Here is a 19,766-nt window from a genome sequence, read left to right as displayed (position 1 = left end):
TAACTGTCTCTTTACTACAGTTAAAATATATGACTAGATCTGCAGAGATTGAGATATTCTGGGTGGTTTGGTGACCTCCTGGTTGGAGGGTCGATGCACTCTTGGAATAACATCGGATCCCCGTCTTCATGGGAATGTTCACCAGGGCTGCATCCTTCCTCCAGATAGAGATGATGGCTCTCACCTTGGTTTGATAGCATCCCAAAACCTTAGAAATGCCTTCATAACCACCATCGTATCACGTCCACGTCACACCGCACTGATGCAGCAATCCACCCAAAAGGATCCCAGAGTGTTCACACCAGTGCTGTTCTGTTTGCCTTGAGGACCAAAATCATTGAGATGAAATCAGTTTGGACCAGAACAAAGTATTTTAAAAACTTCATGTGCCTTTTTTATTTGATCTGCTCAAAAACAAAGTAATCTTTTACATTGTTGTAGATACATATGTAAAGGTGTTAGAGATTTTTAACTTCTTGTGGTGGATAATTTCCTTATCTGGCCTGAAAGATTTCAGTTCGGGTAAAAGTAGGTCGCTGTTTGTGGTTCCAATTATTCCAAAGCTACAGAAGATATTTATCTGTAAAAAGTCTTGCTGTACTAAATGAAAAGGTCTGTGTCAAACCTACACAGTGCACCTTCTGGAGTCAAAACCTTTGAAGGTTTTATTAATTCTAATTTCCAGTGTTTGAATTTTGGGTTCTGAGTTGTGAAACAATCATCAGAATGTATGCAATTAAAATATTTTTATTGTGCTGCAAATTTAAATAGTTTTCCTTTCACAACTGAATTAGTGAAGTAAACCCAAGCTGGATGAAATCCTAATTGAGCTGCATCTGTTTAATCAGTGAGACGCGGATGACAATGATGTGAAGGCACAGAGTCAGGGAGCTGAAAGACTGCTGATATTTAATGTAGCACAGCATAGTCTAAGATCATGTTGATGCTGTAGGACAACAACAAGGCTGCCTTCACACACATGCGCACACGCACGCACGCACGCACACACACACAGAGAATGCACTTGTGTTACCGGTAACAGCATCTATTCATTAACCCCATAAAATAAACCAGGGCCTTGTCCTTCATGCTTAGATATCTACAATTAGCGTGAATATTTCATGTTCTGAAAAAAAAAAAAAAAAAAGAGGGTTCAAAGTCCCAAATCGCTCACTGATGGTCGGGTTGGGATCGGATCTTGATTGGAAATCCCATTGGTGAGAAAGTCTTCAAAAATAAAAGTAAAACTATAAAACGTTTCTTACAGACAGTCCTTATCGCTCAGTGGAAGAACAGAACCTAAAGGTTCTCCAAACCTTCATGATGGTACGACAGAGAGCGTTCCTGCACTTATCCCACTTTAAAAGCGACAACCAGTTCTTTCAGTGATCCGGGTCAAAAATAAAAACCATAGAATTTAAAGAGTACGGCTGAAACTGAGGGTTACACAATACCCTCAGTCCAAAGCCTGGAGCTGTCAGAGAGTCTAGATACTGAAGGAGGAAGTTTAGAGCAGGATCGTCCTACACTGGTTAACGGTTCTCTCAGGGAACACTTCATGTGGTCAAACTGGGCACAGGTTGTTAGAATCGAGGCTGAAAAAACAACAAAAAGGTTCATTTTGCTGTTCTATAATTTAAAGCTTACTACAAAATGCTAGTAAGGTAGCTGAAGAAATGCCTGGATGAAAACATGGACATGGCCTGGAATCAAAGGGTCATCCATCACTCCTGTTCAGGTAAAGCTTTTTGTATTACTAACAATAGTTGCAGAGTAAAATCAGCTGAATGAAGGCTAATTAACCAGAGACAGCCTAATTATCCAGCTAATCTTAGCATGTTTGTCGCTAAATCCTGAATAAAAAGATCTGAGGTGACGGTTTTCCTTTGATCGGCAGGTCAATGAAACCTGCCAGTTTTCTACACCGCTGATTAAATGCAATCTAGAAACAAGCAGCAAGTTCTTAAGATATAAAACTAACAGTTAGGTCAACATTAGAGGCATGAATATGAATATTTAAATTTTGCAATTCTTTCATTTGCTGATGCATTCAAATATCCTGGAGCACATCCTGATGGGTGTACTCCCAATAAGATCTGAATACAATGAGTGAATTTTCATTAAACAATTGCAATAAGTTAGATTTGACTAATCTTTTTTTTTTTTTAAATCACAAGCCGTTTCTATAACGGTGTTCTTGATGATCCATGGAGTTTTGCTCCACGTCGGCCCAGGCCCAGCTGAGACACGCAGGTTGTTCCGTTTCTGATCAAATGTCCGTTTTTGGATCAAGTTGCCGTCATTAATAATGTTTGATCATAATGTTGTGCTCAGAATGAAACCACAGCTGTCGGAGGAGAGTAGCGTGTGCAGTCAGTATTTAATAAGTAGTGTCATAAGGAACCAGGAACAGAAAGCAGAGATTTAGATGTGATGAAGAGTCAGACTCGTCTTCACATCCCGCTCAGACGCTCAGGAGTTCAACTGATTATTAAAGATCCTGTTCTGTGATGGTTTTGTTCCTATTTTGACTTCATGACCCCAGAAACATGTTGAGACAGAGAGATGTAGAAAAAAAAATGTTAAAAATTAAAAATAAAAAAATAAAAGGGCAGCACAGTCCAGTCCGTCACTTCTTCTAATTTCATTGTCGGACGTGAGGCTTACAGAGGTACACACAAAGCAGTTTGTTTTTTGTTGTTTTTTTTTTTTTTTGTTTTTTTTTTACACACGCTGATGATGTGGTCGCAGCACGTCCGTCCAACCGACCGACCGACCGACTGACCGCGCTACAGCATTAACGACCTTAGAGGATGCCAGATTGATTACGTTGTTGGGTTTTTTTCTTCTTCAGCCTAACTGTGTCGCATCCATCTTGCACAGGCATACACAGACACAGACACGTACTCACACACGCAGACATGAGCACGCAAACCCACACACACACACACACCCCACCACCTCTGCCCCCCTCCCCCCCCCTAATGTTCACAAAGCGCACCTAAAATCAAATTACAGATCTCCCCTAAGCTGACCCCACTCATTCCATTGGAATTCACGTGGATTTCATCATTCTTCCACACTTTTCTCCCCCCTCCCCCCCACTACTCCCATAATCTGACTTTCCTGCACTTAACCATCCACCCACCAACCAGCCCCCCCTCCCCCTCCTGTCTGCTTAAGCTGAGGTTGTACAGTAAGATCAGGGGGTGCAGTCTTTATGTTGAGCTGAGGAAGGGGGGAGCGGTGGGATGGGTGGGGCAGGAGGGGGGTGGTGGTGGTGGTGGTGTTGGGGGGTGGGAGGGGGCAGAGCTCTGCTCCCGTTCAGTCGTCTTCCAGTCCCTGGTTGAGGAGAAAGTTGGCTGCCAGGTTCTCGTTCTTCTCGCAGGCGAAGTAGGCCTGGATGACCAGAGCCTCGGGGAAACCCAGAGCTTTTAACTGGAGTGGAGAGGAGACAGAGGGGGAGGCGGGGTTAGCACCAGGAAGCAGCAGTGCAATATGGGATTTGGTGTTTTTAACAAGGAATCTGCCGATTTCCTTCATTTTGGAAAATTGGTCGACACAAGTTTGCGTGTGAAGCAGATTTTATCCACCTCTGTAAAGGTCTGTTACCGACTGACTTCTCAGACAGGAAAAAAAGAAAGAAAAAAAATTGGTATTAGCCAAAAGTGGAATTGATGGTGAGGCTTTTTTAAAGACTGGTTATTGGTAGGCCTGTTGCAATAAGAAATAAATCAATTAATGGTATAGATGATTTATTGTTTTTCTCTTTTCTCACTTTCGACTAAAATCTACATAACGAAAGTCTTTAGTCTGGTGCTTTGGCCTCAAATAGCACTTTATTTTGGAGGACAATTTGAACTTCATAATTCATTTCATTTGTTGTTTCTGTTGTTTTGTTTATTTCAGATATTTAAAATGTTTCCAGTTCCAGTACAAAATGTTCACCAGAATTTAAAGTTCATTGATGTTTGAGAATGTGTTCTTAGTCTCCAATAGGTCACTTTAAAATGGTTTCACAACAACAATATTATCGCTTATCGCAATAACTTCTGGCACAATTTATCATCCAGAAACATTTGTGACGTAGTGCTCGGCCAGTGGCCTGCAGTCGGTGCGTTCCTGGTTTCCCCATCAGACTCACCCTTTCGATGGCTTCCTTCTCCTGTGGTGTGACCTGGATGTAGTTGACGGGCGCGCCCTCTTCACCCGCCGCCCCCATCTCGCCGACCTCCGGGGCGTCGCCTCCTTCTCCCACCGGCTCGTTCAGCATCTGGATGAACAGCTCCTGATGTTGGCTGATTTGCTGCCGACAGAAAGAGGCGGAGTTACTTCCAATTTCATCTGAGTCCTTTTGTTAGTCGTTCTACTCGATTACTATGTGGATTTTGAAATTCTAAAATGTTGCCAAAAAGAAAAGGCACATCAAGCAAACTTTGACAAATGTAAGTTAATTTGTTTTTTTGGCTTTAGGAGATATTTAGACTGATTTTATTTTAGGGTATCAATACAAAACAGGATGCATCATTTTCCTTCCACTTCACACACAATAAAACACACTGCTGTGTGTATGTCCTTTAGACCCCAGCATGAGGGGGTTACCTGTAGAAGTTGTGGGTTCTCTCGGCCCAGTTGCTGCAGGAGTGCTGGGAGCAGAGCCGGGTTCTGCTGGATGGCCTGCCTCATGTGCAGGAACTGCGGCTGGGTTCTCAGGAATGCTAGTGGGTTCTCACCTGCTGGGCCACACACAACACACACACACAACACAACCAAGCAACCGCTGAGAAACGTCAAAACAGGAAAATATGAACGATCCAACAGCCCTGGACAACAAGGACAAGTAGATCACACACTGCCAGGGTTGCCATGCCAACATTCTTTGAAAAAACAACAACATTTTTCTGTATAGTATTGGTCAACACTCACAGCTGCAATATCTGTATCAGTAGTGAAAATAGACTGAACTCTTCTAGTCCTTAAAATGTAACAAATACAAGGCCACACACCTAATTTAGCTTTGCTACAGAGTTTAAAATAAAGAAATGTATCTTGTTAACAGTTGTTGCCATGGCCACTGGGCAAAACAAGTCAGAAATCTCCATGGAGTTGGAACGTTGCCAATTTATTTTTAATGTCATTCCCAGATCCGAGTTCTGACTTCAAATCAGCAAATGGAGCAGCACAAGCACAAGCAGAGTCCAAGACTTTATATGGTTCACTGTCGTACTGCATCACTTTTGTTATTATTTCTATTTTTTATTTCAGATTTTTTTAATATTTACATGTTCTCCTTTTTATGGTTTGGAGTTACTTGATTTCTCTAAATTGTCTGTTTAGAAAAGCATTATACAAATAAAATGCATTATTCTGATCAATCGGTATGCTTAACTAGAGGATAAACTGTCTCTTCTAGACCCAACAAAGTCAAAATTATTATTAGTGTGTTGAAATTTACAGGATTTAAAAACATCAGGACATGAACAGAAACACACGTTTTCTAACAGCGTTTCCTATAAACCCAAAGCTTTCCTCATCAGAACCATTTGGTTCTTCCTGTATTATAGATCCACAGCAGCATCATCCATCTGTTAAAGCAAACTGATGGGCTTCCTAAGGGTTTCCTGGAAAACCAACCAGAGCACTGAGCATTATAACCTCACACCTAAAGGCTGGCTCTCACATTTCAAGCAGAAATATGTTTTTTTTAAACCCACCATACAGATAAACCAACAGAAATGAGTTTTGTTTCTCAGTCTAAAGACAAAGCTGCATCGTACCTTCTGCTAGAGACGGAGGCTCCGTGGGGCCAGATGTGGGGGCCTGGGCCGGTGGGTTGCTCTCCTGAACCGGGCTGCTGGGGATACCCTGGGAACCAAACAATGCACATCTATCACACACACACAGCTGCACACTTCCTGGATTCTGGTTGGAAACACTCAAACACCCGACGTTAAATTAGAACAAAGAGGTCAGAATCCACAGTCCAGATCGATTCTGACCTCTGAACTGCTAACACGGTCAGGAAAAAAAAACTCACATTCTGACCAATCTGGAGTTCTTCCTAAAATGGTAAGAGTAGTTCAGTATGTATCTGTGTGTGTGTGTGTGTGTGTGTGTGTGTGTGTGTGTGTGAGGCGTACAGTGAGGAGGTACTCCACCGCTCTGTGAGGGTTGTTGAAGCTGGCCCGTAGTGCAGCGACCACTCGCTCCCTCTCGTAGCCCATAGACATGATCTCTGTCAGCATGGCCTCGTACTCGGCTCCAGTCACTGCAGACACAACGGCTGTTTTACTGGCATCAACCACAGCGGCAGGCATGCGTCAGCAAAAACTGTTGAAATACTTTCAAAAATGAACTGTTGACTGATATTAGAAATAAAACCGCCTTAAAATTATATGAACTCCAACTAAGCTTTGCTTTTTACGTCTTAGATTTCAGTCAAAGTTTAATGCTTTTTTTTGTTTTTGTTTTCTTTGATTTAAAAAAATTCACAAGTGGAAATTATTGATTTCATATTTCTAGATATGAAATGGATGATTTGTTCATCTATTCAACATTTGAATGAGCATAGAGACACCTGATGACACCAATATAGAGCTGTGTATCATCGGCGTAGCTATGGTAACTAATATTGCTTGTTATAATTTGAGCTAAATGGAGAGAATAGATATCAAATCGAAGGGGCCCAAGGTGGACCCCTGTGGTGCCCCGAATGTGACTTCTGTCAGCTCTGATGAAAAGTTGCCTACTGACACAAAGAGGTTTGTTTCATCACACAATTAATACTTAGCAAGAAATCACAGCTGCAGATAAAAGGATAACATATTTAAGAACTGGAAACTGACAACATTTTAACTCCAAGTTAGCTAAGGACTGAAATGCTCAACAATGACATAACCAAATTAAACCAAAAGCTTTTCTGAGAAATGAATACAGGAATACTTTTGACGTTTGATTTTTTTTTTTTAACAAACTACAGATCTGTTGTTGGCAGAAGTTGTTTCTAATCAGGCAGAAACGGAAAGTCAGATGCTTTGATTTTTACTCAGTTCTACAGCAAATAGATGTTTTCTAAAGGTCTATCTCAGCACTTTTCGAGACTCCTGTTTGAAAAGTGCTGCTTTTGTGCTGCTTTTGCAACACAAAAGCAAAAGCAGCAACACAATCAGGTGTGATGTCAATCTGAAGCTACAAATGTTGCACTTAGAAGCTGCATTCACAGCAAAGATTCTTGGAGAACAACTGTTTACCCGGGCTTTAAATAAACTGTTATACAAAAAAATATGCAATGCAAAGAAGAATTTTATTCACTTTACATATTTAAGGTTTATATCAGTCAATCTATGAGAACACCACTTCTAAAACATAACAGAAAACTCCATGTTAAGTCGTCCCCAGCATTAATGTGGGCCGGCAGCGTGACGGACCTGCTTCCCCTCTCGGTCTGAGGATGAAACAGGAATCCCCCTCATTACTCTCTGTGACGCCACAACAAGGAAGGACTCACTGTTGTCAGCCTCTAAACATAGAAGCGGCATGCAACGCAGCGCAGCCTGTAAAGTCCCCCGACTGACAGCAGCAGCAGCTGCTGGCCGACAATGTGGAAAGAAAAACGCAGCAGCGCGACAATACCTTCAATAACAAGGTCAGAAAGCTGTTGGACTGAATGAGCGGCAGCGGCTACTGTACGCAGCGTGGCGTTAAGCGGTGAGGTACCTACCGAGTGTTGAGGAGGCATCCAGGCCCTGACTGACACCACTGGAGCTGCAAGACACCAACACCCATTAGATTTTAGAGGGAGAGTTGAGCTTAATGGCAGAAAGAAGATTCTAACTTTGTCATTCCTTACAAGACAAAGTAGGATTTTCTTTTTAAAGAGCAATTAAAATGCTTGATTTCTTCTTTGTGTAACTTAAAGTTGATTTTTATTGCATAGTGCTCTGTGATTTTAGGTCTGAAAGCACTTCTGATACTTTATTAAACTAAATTTAGCAAGAGGAGAATTCAACATTTTAATTGAAATAATTCAGCAAATTCAAATGTTTTAAAAAGAAACAGATGCTTTTTTTGTATGAGCAAAAAACACATAAAACTGGCATTTTTAGTTATGGCTAAAACACAGATGATAAGCTTGTTAAAAAAATTTACAAGCTCCGTTTCAGTTCAGCAGATTTAAAAAAACAACAACTTTTGACTAGAGACAAAACGAGAATAAAGAAAACATTTAACTAAAGCAGGCTGCAGTTACCGTCTGAATGTGGATGGTAAAAATCAACTTTGATTTGCTTAAAATAAAACTGTTCCTGTAGATCCATTCCCTCTTAGATTCTTTACCTTCACATACACAACACTGGTTCACCTTTTTTTTAAACAGATGGAGAACAAATAAAAGTTTCTTCAGCAGAAAATTACTGATTTAAACCAGTTTGTTCCAGAGACTTTTCAGATCAATTTATCAGCTGAGCTGAAACTCCTGCAGCCTTTTAATATCAAACATGAGTGGAACGGTAATATGGCAGGAATCAATATCGTTGTCAGAACGTCATGGAAATTGAACTAGTTCTTTTAATAATGAAATGAAATGTGAAATGGTTCCCGTTTCTTCTCCACATCAGCTGTACCTGGCTGGCTGCTGCGGTTCTGTGGCTGCCGTGTTGGGCTCCGGTTTGACCTCCTCTGAAGAAATGGGGACAGCTGCAGGGGCCGGAGCTGGAGCCGGAGCCGGGGCGGGGGCCGGGGCCGGAGTGGGGTTTGTAGCCGGGGCGGGGGTGGAGCCAGAGTCTTGCACAGGCGGCTTGGGGGCTTCCGAGACTGGCGGTGAGGCTGGAGCTGCAGGTTTAGCCTTTCATGAATTCAAAAACAGTCAAAAGAGAAAAATATTAGAAAACTAAATTGAAACTAAAAGAAAACATACTAACTCACGAGAACGATCAGAGTTCTGGTAACAGGATTCTTACAGAATTTACAGCACAAAATCAAAACTTTTGCCACAATTTTCCATGTTTGTTTGCAGATTCTGCCTTTATGGTGTTTGAATTGTAGTTTTACCTCTAGGTTCCTTAAATAAACAAACAGATTTCTACAGCCTTTATACTGTGAACATAATTATCAACCAGGTGATGTTTTAACCATGTCATCATCTTAAGCAACATTTTCTAAGTCCAACAGGGAAAAACGTCATTGATTCAAAGTGACCTATTAAACTATTTTGCAAAATTCACATTTTGGCCTTTTTTTCTTTTTTTTTGCTTTCCATTTAATATACATGTTGATTCTAAAAACAGCCCAAGCTTTTAAAAACAAAGCTGTTTTTTGGAAACAAATTGGTGCCACATGGTGTCTGAAAATGAGCCATTTAAAATAAAAATAATAATTAAAAAAACCTCCTAATTGCCGAGTCACCTAGCAACCCAAGTGAAGCTGCTGTACAATGGCTGCTGGAAAAGACAAGTGTTTTTTTGTTGACTTGCCATCCACAAACCAATTGCTGCATCGTTGTTGGTTGTGCAGGAGGTTCCGCTTCTGCTTTTCAAAGATGTCCGGTTTTATAATGTGTTTGCATCCATTTTGACATGTGAGTGTAAATGCTGAGCTGTGGGCAGGGGGGCGTGGCCAGCAGCAACTTATTTGGATTTAAAGTGAAAAGATGCCCTAAAACAGCTCATTCTGAAAGGAGCTCAGAACAGGCAGAACAAAGACTAAATTATCATTATTTTTGTACAAAAAAATGTCATGAACTTGTTTTGCATAGCCAGTTAGTATATGCCTATACTAACTGATTAAAGGAAATATAATTGGTCAGCTTAAGCACAGAAGGTAATATGTATCTGTGTAATGAAGCAGGGTTTGGTCTAAATAGGTCAACATCATATATCAATGTGTGTATAATTATTAGAAAGGTTTTTTTTAGGCAAAATGGGCCAGAAAAATAGAGATAAAGCTGAGTCTAAAAAGTCAAAAGTTAAAAACAAAAAGTCTCTCAGAGGGATGCAGCAGTGGACGCTGAAGGTATTGGAGTGTGATCACAGAACCGTCAAATGTTTTGTTTCAAACAGACGCAGGAAAGAAAAAACACAAATTAATTGTCATGGATTTGAGAAGAATCAACGTGAAGCTACCAGGAAGTCATTATGTTTGAGTTCAGTCATATTCCATAAACTTCTACCTGGGAGAGGTACAGCATATTCAGAGACATGGGCACTGTGGGGAGGGCGGAAACCATTCTGCTGTCTGGTGACAACATTTTGAATCAAAAAAGAGCACTGGCATCTGATTAATAAAAATGTTAACAGAAATCTCATTGTGGAAAATCTACTGCATTACAAAAACAAATAAAAATCCACAAAATTTCCAAAAGCCATTTCTGATTTACCCATTATTATCAAAAACCGGAGAATAATTAGAGCTATATTTCATAATCTCAGATTATACAGGAACACTGTGCTAAAGCAGCCTTTTAGTCCAGAAAATCCATGTTCATTTCTAACTTTCGTAACAAGCATGAAATGAACCATCAGCCTTGAATTAATCCCTAATCTCACCTTGGACACCATCACTACAACAAAATTCTTCTCGTCGATCTTGTAGTCTTTAATAGGCGTGTCATCTTGCAAGATTTTCCCGGCATAAATCAGCTTCTGTCCAGAAACGGGGAAGTTGTCCTTTCCCCGTTCAGCCTCAATCTTCTCCTTCAAGGCCTTCACCTGATGGAAGAGAGCGGACGTGACACATGACCGCAGACACAGATCCAAACTCTTCTGTTGACTCTGAACATCTGACCTGCAGTTCATTCTGTCACATTTCAAACACTTTCATGGAGTTTTATTCTGGTTATGTGTGAGTAGAAGAAAACAGATACTGCAGGAAAAAAAAAATATTTTACGCATTTGTAAGATGCCTGTTCAATCAATACCTTCTCAATTGTAATTTAGGTCTGGACTTTGACTGGGCCGTTCCAACATAAATATGCTGTCGTGCTGGAAAGTCAACCTCCGCCCACATGTCAAATCCAGACTGTCATGTACCTGGCCCCATCACATGCGTCTTTGCTTCAGCACACAAGAGCCAAATAATTAGGACATTAGTTGTAAGTAATTCAGTAACTTATCTAAAAGTTGCAGAACAAAGGCTCATGAGGATTAGCACTAAAGTGGTAAAGTTGTTAGGTTTTGGAAAAATATTTTTCTGTGGCTCTAGTGGCATTTATTTTTCAGTATTCAGCCAGGACATAAGTGGCTGAGTCGACGCCTAGTAGCCAACATGTGGCGCTCGCACTACCTCTGCACTCCGTCCCAACCAGGCATTGTTAGTTTGAGCCACACAATGTTTTTCATGAAGTCCAAAGAGACTAGTAAGCTGGTCAATAAAACTGAGCTTTGGATCTCTGCTGCTCCTCCAGAGTTACCATGAGCCTCTTGGATAAACGTCTTCCTCAACTAGTGTGTTAGTTGAGGATTACAGATATAGTTTGGCAGATTTGCAGTTGTGTCATACCATTTCTATTTTTGGATGATGGATTGAACCGCAAATTATTAGTTGTTCAAAGCTTAACATATTGTTTTATGCTCTATCTGTGCTAATGTACTCCATGTTCTGCATGATGGCGTTTGTTCACCAACAAACTAGCAAGGCTTCACAGAACAGCTGGTTTTATGCTGAGATTAAAATAAATTATTCTGAACACAAAGTCTGACATAGATGTATCAGAATAAATACAAATATAAAAACCTTCCACTCATTTGCATCTGAAAAAATTAAAAACTATAAAAACAATAAATTTTCCTCCCACTTTACAGTTATGCACTAATTTACCTAATTTGCCTTAAAATTGAATAAAATTACACTCACTGTATTATAATGTGGAAAAAGTAGAAAAGCATTTGATTACAAGGCTTCTGCTTAGTGCCAAAATACTTCAAACAAGAGGGCAACTGAAAAGCTAGCTAAAGCCTCATTCAAAACAGCCCAACTACATTTCTGAAATGACTTAGCAGTGACTGACTTTTTTTCCTACCCCCCAATAAAAACTTTAGTTTTGAGTCCTAGCTTAGCATTTCTCTGCGTCCCATTCTATAAAGTTCGAATACAGGAATAACTCTCAGTAATATCACAGTAAAGAAGCCGACTGGTCGTTTAGCATTTGACTCACAAGATACACCCCACATTCGAGAGCATGTTAAACTGAGCCAGCTTCCCACTGTGCTAGCTGTACAGCTAATCATAATTGGCAGAGTCATAAGCATTAGCATTAGCGTCCCCCTAGTTCATGTTGTAAGTATTGGGTATTCAGGGTAAAAAACTACGTCAAGTCGTGGTACAAAATGAGCAACAACCACCTCATACCTAGGCGACAAACTTAAAATGTCAAATAACTTATTAATGGCTGCGTCGGAGGGACTTTGTTGGTATGCTGTCAAGCTAACGGTAGCAACATTAGCCTGCTAAAGTTAGCCCGTAATGCTTTTGAGGTGTCGCGTTGTTTCGGAATTTAAGGAGGGCTGCCAATGTGCGGTAAATACGCCCCACTTTTGCCGAAATTACGCGAATATACAAACCACTCAAAACTGCATGGTCCACCGCAAACTAAAACACAAGTAATACAGCTAGCAATGTTAGTTGCGCTAGTTAGCAAATAGCCTCTCACCGTTTGTTCGGGGTCTATCTCAATCTGAATAGTCTGCTGCTGCAGTGTTTTCAGCGTGATCTGCATGGTAGCGACGGCTGACGTCCTGTCAGATTTCCTTCCGATGGAGAAAAAGATGCTTCGCTAAGCAGTTAGTTTGTTTTAAAAGTTGGCGTTTCGGGTAAGATGGGAGCTAACCGACAAATGTGTGTATCCATGAGCACTCAGCAAATCGCCATCTTTGGTGACAAGTTGGTGGAGCAGTGAGAGAGGCAGAGCTGGTAGCCACGAGATCTCGTTGCAGAACGACGCGATTACGAATCGGGACTGTGAAGGAAGCGCTACAGTAATGAAACGATATGGAAAGTTGGAGAAGACACAACACGTGTAGAACAAAACTTTATTTATGTATTTATTGTCCTTTATGTCATTTTAATTTTAAGTTTTAATGTGGTTTGTCTTATCTGGCTGTTATTTTCAAAGCTTTTGTTGATAATATGTTTACATATATAATATAATTTGAATGTATTATTGCATTTAAATTTAGACAACTTTCTGTATCTTGATAAGAACATAGTGTATGAAAGCATAAATCTGGGGAGGGATACCAAAACGATTCACCCTAACCCTTCTGAATAGCTCTCTGGTCTCCATCATTTGGAAATGAAAGAAGTTGGAAACCACCGGAACCACTGAAGCTGATTAAAGAAGGTCTTTGGTCAGAGAGGTGACCAGGAGTCCAAACAGTCACTAAAACTGTTTCAGTCTTTCTTTGTGCACATAAAAACAAAAACATCCAAAAGGTCAGTCAATGCTAATGTTTTTCTCCAATCATAGCATAGTGACTGTCCAGATGGAAGCCACTTCTTCCTAATAGCCACCTTAGAGCATGTCAGTCCAGGAGAAACAAAATCAGCTGGCCTGATAAAACCACATTAGAAATGTGTGGCCTGATAAAACCACATTAGAAATGTGTGGCCTGAATTCCAAGCTTCAGTGCACAAACACTGATCTCGATCATGCAGTACTTATACATATACATATCAATATTCTGATTGGACAAACTTTTACTGCGAAAACTGTTTTCTTGGATGCATGTAAATACATAAGAAATAATGGCCCTTAAAGTTAATTCCTCTTCTGAGTATATCTCTTCCTGGTCCATTCAGTAGACTTTAAAGGAGGACAAACTGCTCCAGAAAGTAACATCCTCATCCAGAGAGCGATATCTACATGTTATGAAACTCTCTCTACAGATAAAAAGAAAAGCTTCTCCTAATAAGCAAAGTGCAGGCTGCATACAAAAGTGCAGAAATTGTGACTTGAAGGAAAAATGAGATGTGGAAATGTTTATGGACATATTTGCATCCCACATTCTGGACTGAAATGCATAATGAATGCACTGGGAAAAGCAGTTTCAGCTGAATATGAAAGTCTTGGTTTTCATCTTTGAGTATTATTCCTGTTCTTCTTAAGTTTCTTTTTCAGACGCTTTTTATACATGGTCAAAATAAATAAAGATTTATTTTTCATGTGCCCAATATCCACCCATTCCTCTGTTTGAACCCCTCTCATAAATTTCTCAAAGTTTTCTTAAAGAGATGACGCATATTTAGAAAATTCAAAAGCTCAAGAAACCTTAGTAACCTTTCAGACAGGAGGAGCTCTTGATAAAGTTGAATCTTTAATCAACTAAACATAATCAACTTCCCACAGAATTTCCATCTGAAGGAAATGTTTCTGCTCTTTGCAGGACAAATCTCACAATTTCTTGTAATAATAGCAGATTTCTCAGTAATCAAGCTGCTTTATTGAAGAAAGCCAATGAGACAGAGCAACAGGCAATTTTTCTGTTCTAAATCAAAGGAATTTAGAAGAAAACGGCTTCACTTGATGTTAGTTAATGTCAGATTAAAGAAGAAACACAAGCAGTTTGTGTTTCTTCATTCCAGGGACATCAAGATGAGGTTAAAGGTGATTCTTATAATAGAAAACCAGACAGACTAAACAGGACTTGATGGCTTTCAGTTTTCTCCCAGTGCAGAAATCACAGGTCACATCTTCAGGTCCAGCATAGCAGTGGTCAGCAGCAGCAGCTTGGAGTCCAGTCTTCTTCAGCTGCTCCACTAAAGCTGCTAGCATGGTGTTCTTCTTTAGCACAGGCCTCGGTGTGAACGTCTCCCTGCACTGAGGGCAACTGTGGATTTGTTCCTGATCACACCCTTTGAACTTTTCCATGATTTCTCACATTACACTCACAAACATAAATATATTTCATTGGAATTTTAATGTGAAAGATCAAAAAAGTGTTATAAAATACTTTTGATTCATCTGCAACAGTATTCAACCTTCTTGTCTCTGAGAGCAACCAGTTGCCCTGAGAAGTTGCCTGATGATTGCTATTGACTGAACAGAGTCCATCTGTGTGTCATCTAAGCTCAGAACAAATCCAGCTGCTCTGCGAAGCCTCAGAAGTTCAGAGATTATCAAGGAGCAAACAGCATCATGAAGTCCACGGAACACAGCAGACGGGTCAGAGCGAAAGACCTGGAGAACCTTAAAGCAGAGAAATATTAAAAATATAACATCCCACTTTTCAATCTATCATCTGGAAATGGAAAGAGTATGGAACAACATTAAGCCTATCAAGAAAAGGCCTAGTCAAACTTCAGCTAAACTTCCAGGCTGAACAAGGAGAACTCTGATCAGAGATGCAGCCAATAGGCTCATGGTGAATCTTTAGTGAGACAAAATATGGAAAAAGTTCAAGAGGTATGAATGTTTTTTAAGCCTCTGTAACAGGATGTCAGGGAGAGTGGAATATGACATTTAATTTTTTCTCAGTGATGAAAGCCAGCCTGTCTGCAGATGTTTGTCTGAGTCAGCAATTTATTTGTTTATTTGGAGCTTTGGAACATTGTGACTGAGCTGCCACCAGAGGGCGATAGAGGGCCTAAAAACACTGAAAGGAAGATTAGGGGGAGAAAAAAAACAATAATACTAACAACAATAATCTAATAGAAATTCATGGTAAATTTGGAATAATAATTTTCTTAATCAAAACATCTGACCATTTTTTTTAATCATTATTATAAAATATAAGTTAAAATAGCTCTTTGAAATCTTGTTTGCTGTGCTCATCTTGAATTCATCAAACTGCTTTGCTCCTCTAGTTAGTGTAGCGATCATGAACTGGACCAGTTTTAGTCCAGATAAAGACTGAAGGAACCGTCCAGCAGCTCTGACTTCTTTCTTGCTGCTCTTAAACCATTTCATTGGAGCTCTGGCTGGATGTTTGGATCTCTGTCCTGCTGGAAGCTGAAACTCCATCAAAGCATCAAGGCTTTTCAAGACTAAAAGAGTTTTAGATGATTATTGGTGAAGAAAAGCATCCCCACAGCATGCTGCTGCCACCACCATGTTTCACAGTGAGTAATGTGTGGAGGTGAATGTGTCTGTTTTCTGCTAACCTTACTATTTCCATGTGTGTGTGGGGGGGGGGAAACAACTTTGATTTGATATGTCGTTGTAAAAACAATTTTTTCCAAGTGTTTGTTGTCATGACATCTGATTCCGGTTCCTGGAGCAGATCCAGGACCAGAACCTGATCTTAAAGCTAAATGTAATCCACTTTAACTCCTCCTTCACCCCCTGACTGTTTTAGCTAATTACTGCACTCGCAGCTGCCGCCGGACCCCACCGACTCGTGAGTGGTCCAGAGACTAGAAACACCCTGGAACAGGAGGAGATTGTTGCTCCTGTAAACATCAGGTTGCATCTGATCTTCTGCAGCATCTGAAGGAAACGTTTCTACACTTTAGACCAAAAAACTTACAATATTATGTAATGATGAAGAGAAAATGTTCAAAATTTTTCAGCAATCAAGTTGTTTTATTAAAAAAATGTCAAACAGAACAATAGACATTTATTTCTCTGACCTAAATCTTAGGAATACAGAAGTAATCAGCATCAGTTTGAAGGTAAATTTAGTTTCAGTTTTTTCTTTGGAAAACAATAAAGAAAACAGAAGAAAGTTCCTTTCACATTAATATCAACTGATTTAAAGAACATTTGTTGATAGAAGAGAGGAAATCTAGTTGGGTTTCATGAACTCTGCAGAGGATCCACATTGCCATCCCCAAAGCCAAACTCCAGCCAGCAGCGGCTGAGTGAATGTGGTCTGGACTCTGTGGAGGAGAGTCATGGTTTCAGAGACGCTGTAGAAGGACAGAAGACCTGCTGTGTGATCCAGGTACACTCCTAGTCTGGAGGAAACTGGACCTGAAATGGAGGTCCAGATATTGTTGTGACCAAATCTGGAACCATTACAATCTAAAGCCCAAGATTTGTCATTACATCCAAATTTACATTCATTTCCATTTCCTGCTCTGCTCATATTCTTGTATGTGACTGATACATAAACATGTTCCCCGCTCCACTCCACCTCCCAGTAACAACGTCCAGTCAGACTCTCTCTACTCAGAACTTGACGCTGATCAGTGAATCTGTCTGGACGACTAGAATAATTCTGTGATCCACCCATCCATGTCATCTTCCTGTTCCCCTCTGATAGTCCCAGCATTCTGTGTACTGTGTTTGGATCCAGTGTGATTTCCTCAAGTATGCTAAAATTTAACATGCTTAGTATATTTATTTTTTACCAGTGGGAGCAGAGAGAAAAGCATCCACCTTCACCGAGACCTAGAGAAGTGAGTTGTATGTTCATTTTCATGACAAACCCACTCTGACTTAAGGTGTAGCTTGGTATATAATTGGGTTTGTTTTACTTTAAAAACAAAGGTGGGCAACTATCACTGCATTCTATATTTACTGTCAAAGACTGAGCAAAGAAACAAATAAAAAGCAAAAACTGACCAAAGTAGTTTCAAGCTAAACAAACTGTTACCTTTTAGGAATTACAACATACTAAGATGTACTAAGTTAACCTTAAGCTACACTCACTAAAATTGCAGAGCTTAAATGTTACTACATTTTTGAGTCAATGGTTTTTAAGTGAGGAGAACTACATAGGTTTTACAGTAGCTCTGTGGACTATTATGCCATTACAACTTACTTGAAATGATAAAGTTATTCAAGTTGGATAACCTTAAGACGTACAGCTTGAAAATATTAACATGCTTAAGTTTTAAAACCTTGATTTTTATGAGGTAACAAGTTTGCATGATTTAAACTCCACTTATTGCATTTTACAGTACAGAATCATGAACCCTTATCAAAAATCAAAGTGAACAGAGGAACTCTATTTGGGCTTAATGAACTCTGCAGAGGATCCAGCGTGCCAAAGCCAAACTCCAGCCAGCAGGGGCTGAGTGAATGTGGTCTGGACTCTGTGGAGGAGAGTCATGGTTTCAGAGACGCTGTAGAAGGACAGAAGACCTGCTGTGTGATCCAGGTACACTCCTAGTCTGGAGGAAACTGGACCTGAGATGGAGGTCCAGATGTTGTTGTGACCAAATCTAGAATCATTACAGTGTAAAGCCCAAGACTTGACATTGTGTCCCAATCCACATTCAATCCCATCTCCTACCCTGCTGATATTCTTATATGCAACTGCAACATAAACCCAAGGTCCGCTCCACTCCACCTCCCAGTAACAACGTCCAGTCAGACTCGTTCTACTCAGAACTTGAGGCCAAAAAGTGAATCTGTCTGGATGACTAGAATAACACTGATATTGACCCAATCTTGTTGCCTTCCTGTTCGCCACTGATAGTCCTAGCCATCCGCCTGTTGTGTTTGGATCCAGTGTGATTTCACATGAATATTTCAAGAACCCAGCTCTGGTCTTTGGTTCTGGTCCAGACAGTAGAACATCCACCTCAGTGACCATCAGTGAGATGTTTGTCCATGAGTCTCTCAGGACATCCTGTAGTTTGTCTCTGAGCTCTGACACAGCTGCTGTCACGTCCTCAAAGTGTCTCAGAGGACGGATGTTGATGCTGGATGAGTGTGTCGACTCACTGAGTGCTGGCAGTGAGGGGTAGTTGAGGAGAAACTGGTTGTGATCCTCGGTGTGTGAGAGCTGCTCCAGCTCAGCGTCTTTCCTCTTCAGCTCAGTGATCTCCTGCTCCAGCTTCTCCTGAACATCTTTGACTCGACTCACTTCAGTTTCCTGCTGGGATCTGATCTGCTGCTTCACCTCAGAGCTTCTCTTCTGGAGGAGACGGATCAGCTCAGTGAAGATCTCCTCACTGTCCTCCACTGTTTTATCAGCAGAGTGATTGATGGCCTCCACCTCCTGCTGAAGCAGCTTCACATCTTCCTCTCTGTCCTGGATTCCCTGCTGGATTTGTTGTCGCCTCACCTGGAGCTCTTTCTGCTTCTCAGTCCTTTCTTTTGCAGCTGTAACCGTTTCATGGCTGTTATGTTCATCCACAGAGCAGAGATAGCAAATACACTTCTGATCGGTGCGGCAGAACATCTTCATCACCTCATCATGATCAGAACAGATGTTCTCCTGTAGGTTCTTGGTCGGCTCCACCAGCTTGTGTTTCTTCATTCCAGGGACATCAAGATGAGGTTGAAGGTGATTCTTACAGTAGGAAACCATACAGACTAAACAGGACTTGATGGCTTTCAGTTTTCTTCCAGTGCAGAAATCACAGGCCACATCCTCAGGTCCAGCATAGCAGTGGTCAGCAGCAGCAGCTTGAAGTCCAGTCTTCTTCAGCTGCTCCACTAAAGCTGCTAGCATGGTGTTCTTCTTTAGCACAGGCCTCGGTGTGAACGTCTCCCTGCACTGAGGGCAGCTGTGGATTCCCTTCTGATCCTCTTCATCCCACTGGGTTTTAATACACTTCATACAGTAGCTGTGTCCACAGGGAATAGCCACCGGATCCTTCAGTAGATCCAGACAGATGGAACAGGAGAAAGTTTCTCTGTCCAGCTGATTCTGCTCCATTTCTGCTCTCAGTCACAGTGACTGTGAGAATCATTTCCTGAAAACAGAAAGTTGGTTGAGCTTTGACCTGTGAGTCACATGTCAGTGCAGGGAGGCTGCAGCCAATCAGCTTTCACCTTCAGCAGACGTTGGATCCACCCACATTCAAGGCGTGTTTGAGCAGAAAGAAGAGAGAGAAATATGAGACTTAGAGAGATGAAGATGATGAACTGAATGAATGGA

The 19,766-nt window shown here is 40.8% G+C and overlaps 2 protein-coding genes across 4 annotated transcripts; both read right to left on the bottom strand.

Annotated features, from left to right (window-relative positions):
* Window positions 1–883: 883 nt before the first annotated feature.
* On the bottom strand, window positions 884–12,911 carry rad23aa (RAD23 homolog A, nucleotide excision repair protein a). The gene is made up of 9 exons (XM_015011863.2): window positions 12,644–12,911; window positions 10,542–10,703; window positions 8,622–8,842; window positions 7,721–7,764; window positions 6,141–6,268; window positions 5,778–5,865; window positions 4,603–4,733; window positions 4,145–4,306; window positions 884–3,438 (listed from the first exon to the last, which is right to left on the bottom strand). Exons 1-9 carry the CDS (start codon window positions 12,707–12,709, stop codon window positions 3,325–3,327), a joined length of 1,116 nt encoding a protein of 371 aa, XP_014867349.2. The 5' UTR covers window positions 12,710–12,911; the 3' UTR covers window positions 884–3,324.
* Window positions 12,912–16,485: 3,574 nt separating this feature from the next.
* LOC106932937 (tripartite motif-containing protein 16-like) lies at window positions 16,486–19,566 on the bottom strand. Of its 3 annotated transcripts, none has more exons than XM_088008094.1 (2): window positions 18,348–19,566; window positions 16,486–17,186 (listed from the first exon to the last, which is right to left on the bottom strand). In XM_088008094.1, the coding sequence occupies exons 1-2, from the start codon at window positions 19,542–19,544 to the stop codon at window positions 16,716–16,718; spliced, it is 1,668 nt and encodes a 555-aa protein (XP_087864220.1). In that variant the 5' UTR covers window positions 19,545–19,566; the 3' UTR covers window positions 16,486–16,715. The 3 variants fall into 3 exon arrangements, with proteins under 3 accessions (XP_087864220.1, XP_087864219.1, XP_087864218.1); XM_088008093.1 differs by having other exon boundaries at window positions 16,486–17,212; window positions 18,371–19,566; XM_088008092.1 differs by lacking the exon at window positions 16,486–17,186 and having other exon boundaries at window positions 17,288–19,566.
* Between the last annotated feature and the right edge of the window lie 200 nt (window positions 19,567–19,766).

Source organism: Poecilia mexicana, unplaced genomic scaffold (assembly GCF_051168715.1).
Source record: "Poecilia mexicana isolate PSO_F unplaced genomic scaffold, ASM5116871v1 scaffold_8, whole genome shotgun sequence".
NCBI classification, from domain to species: domain Eukaryota; kingdom Metazoa; phylum Chordata; class Actinopteri; order Cyprinodontiformes; family Poeciliidae; genus Poecilia; species Poecilia mexicana.
Note: the sequence above shows the minus strand (reverse complement) of the source record. Positions and strands in the feature narration are given on the sequence as shown.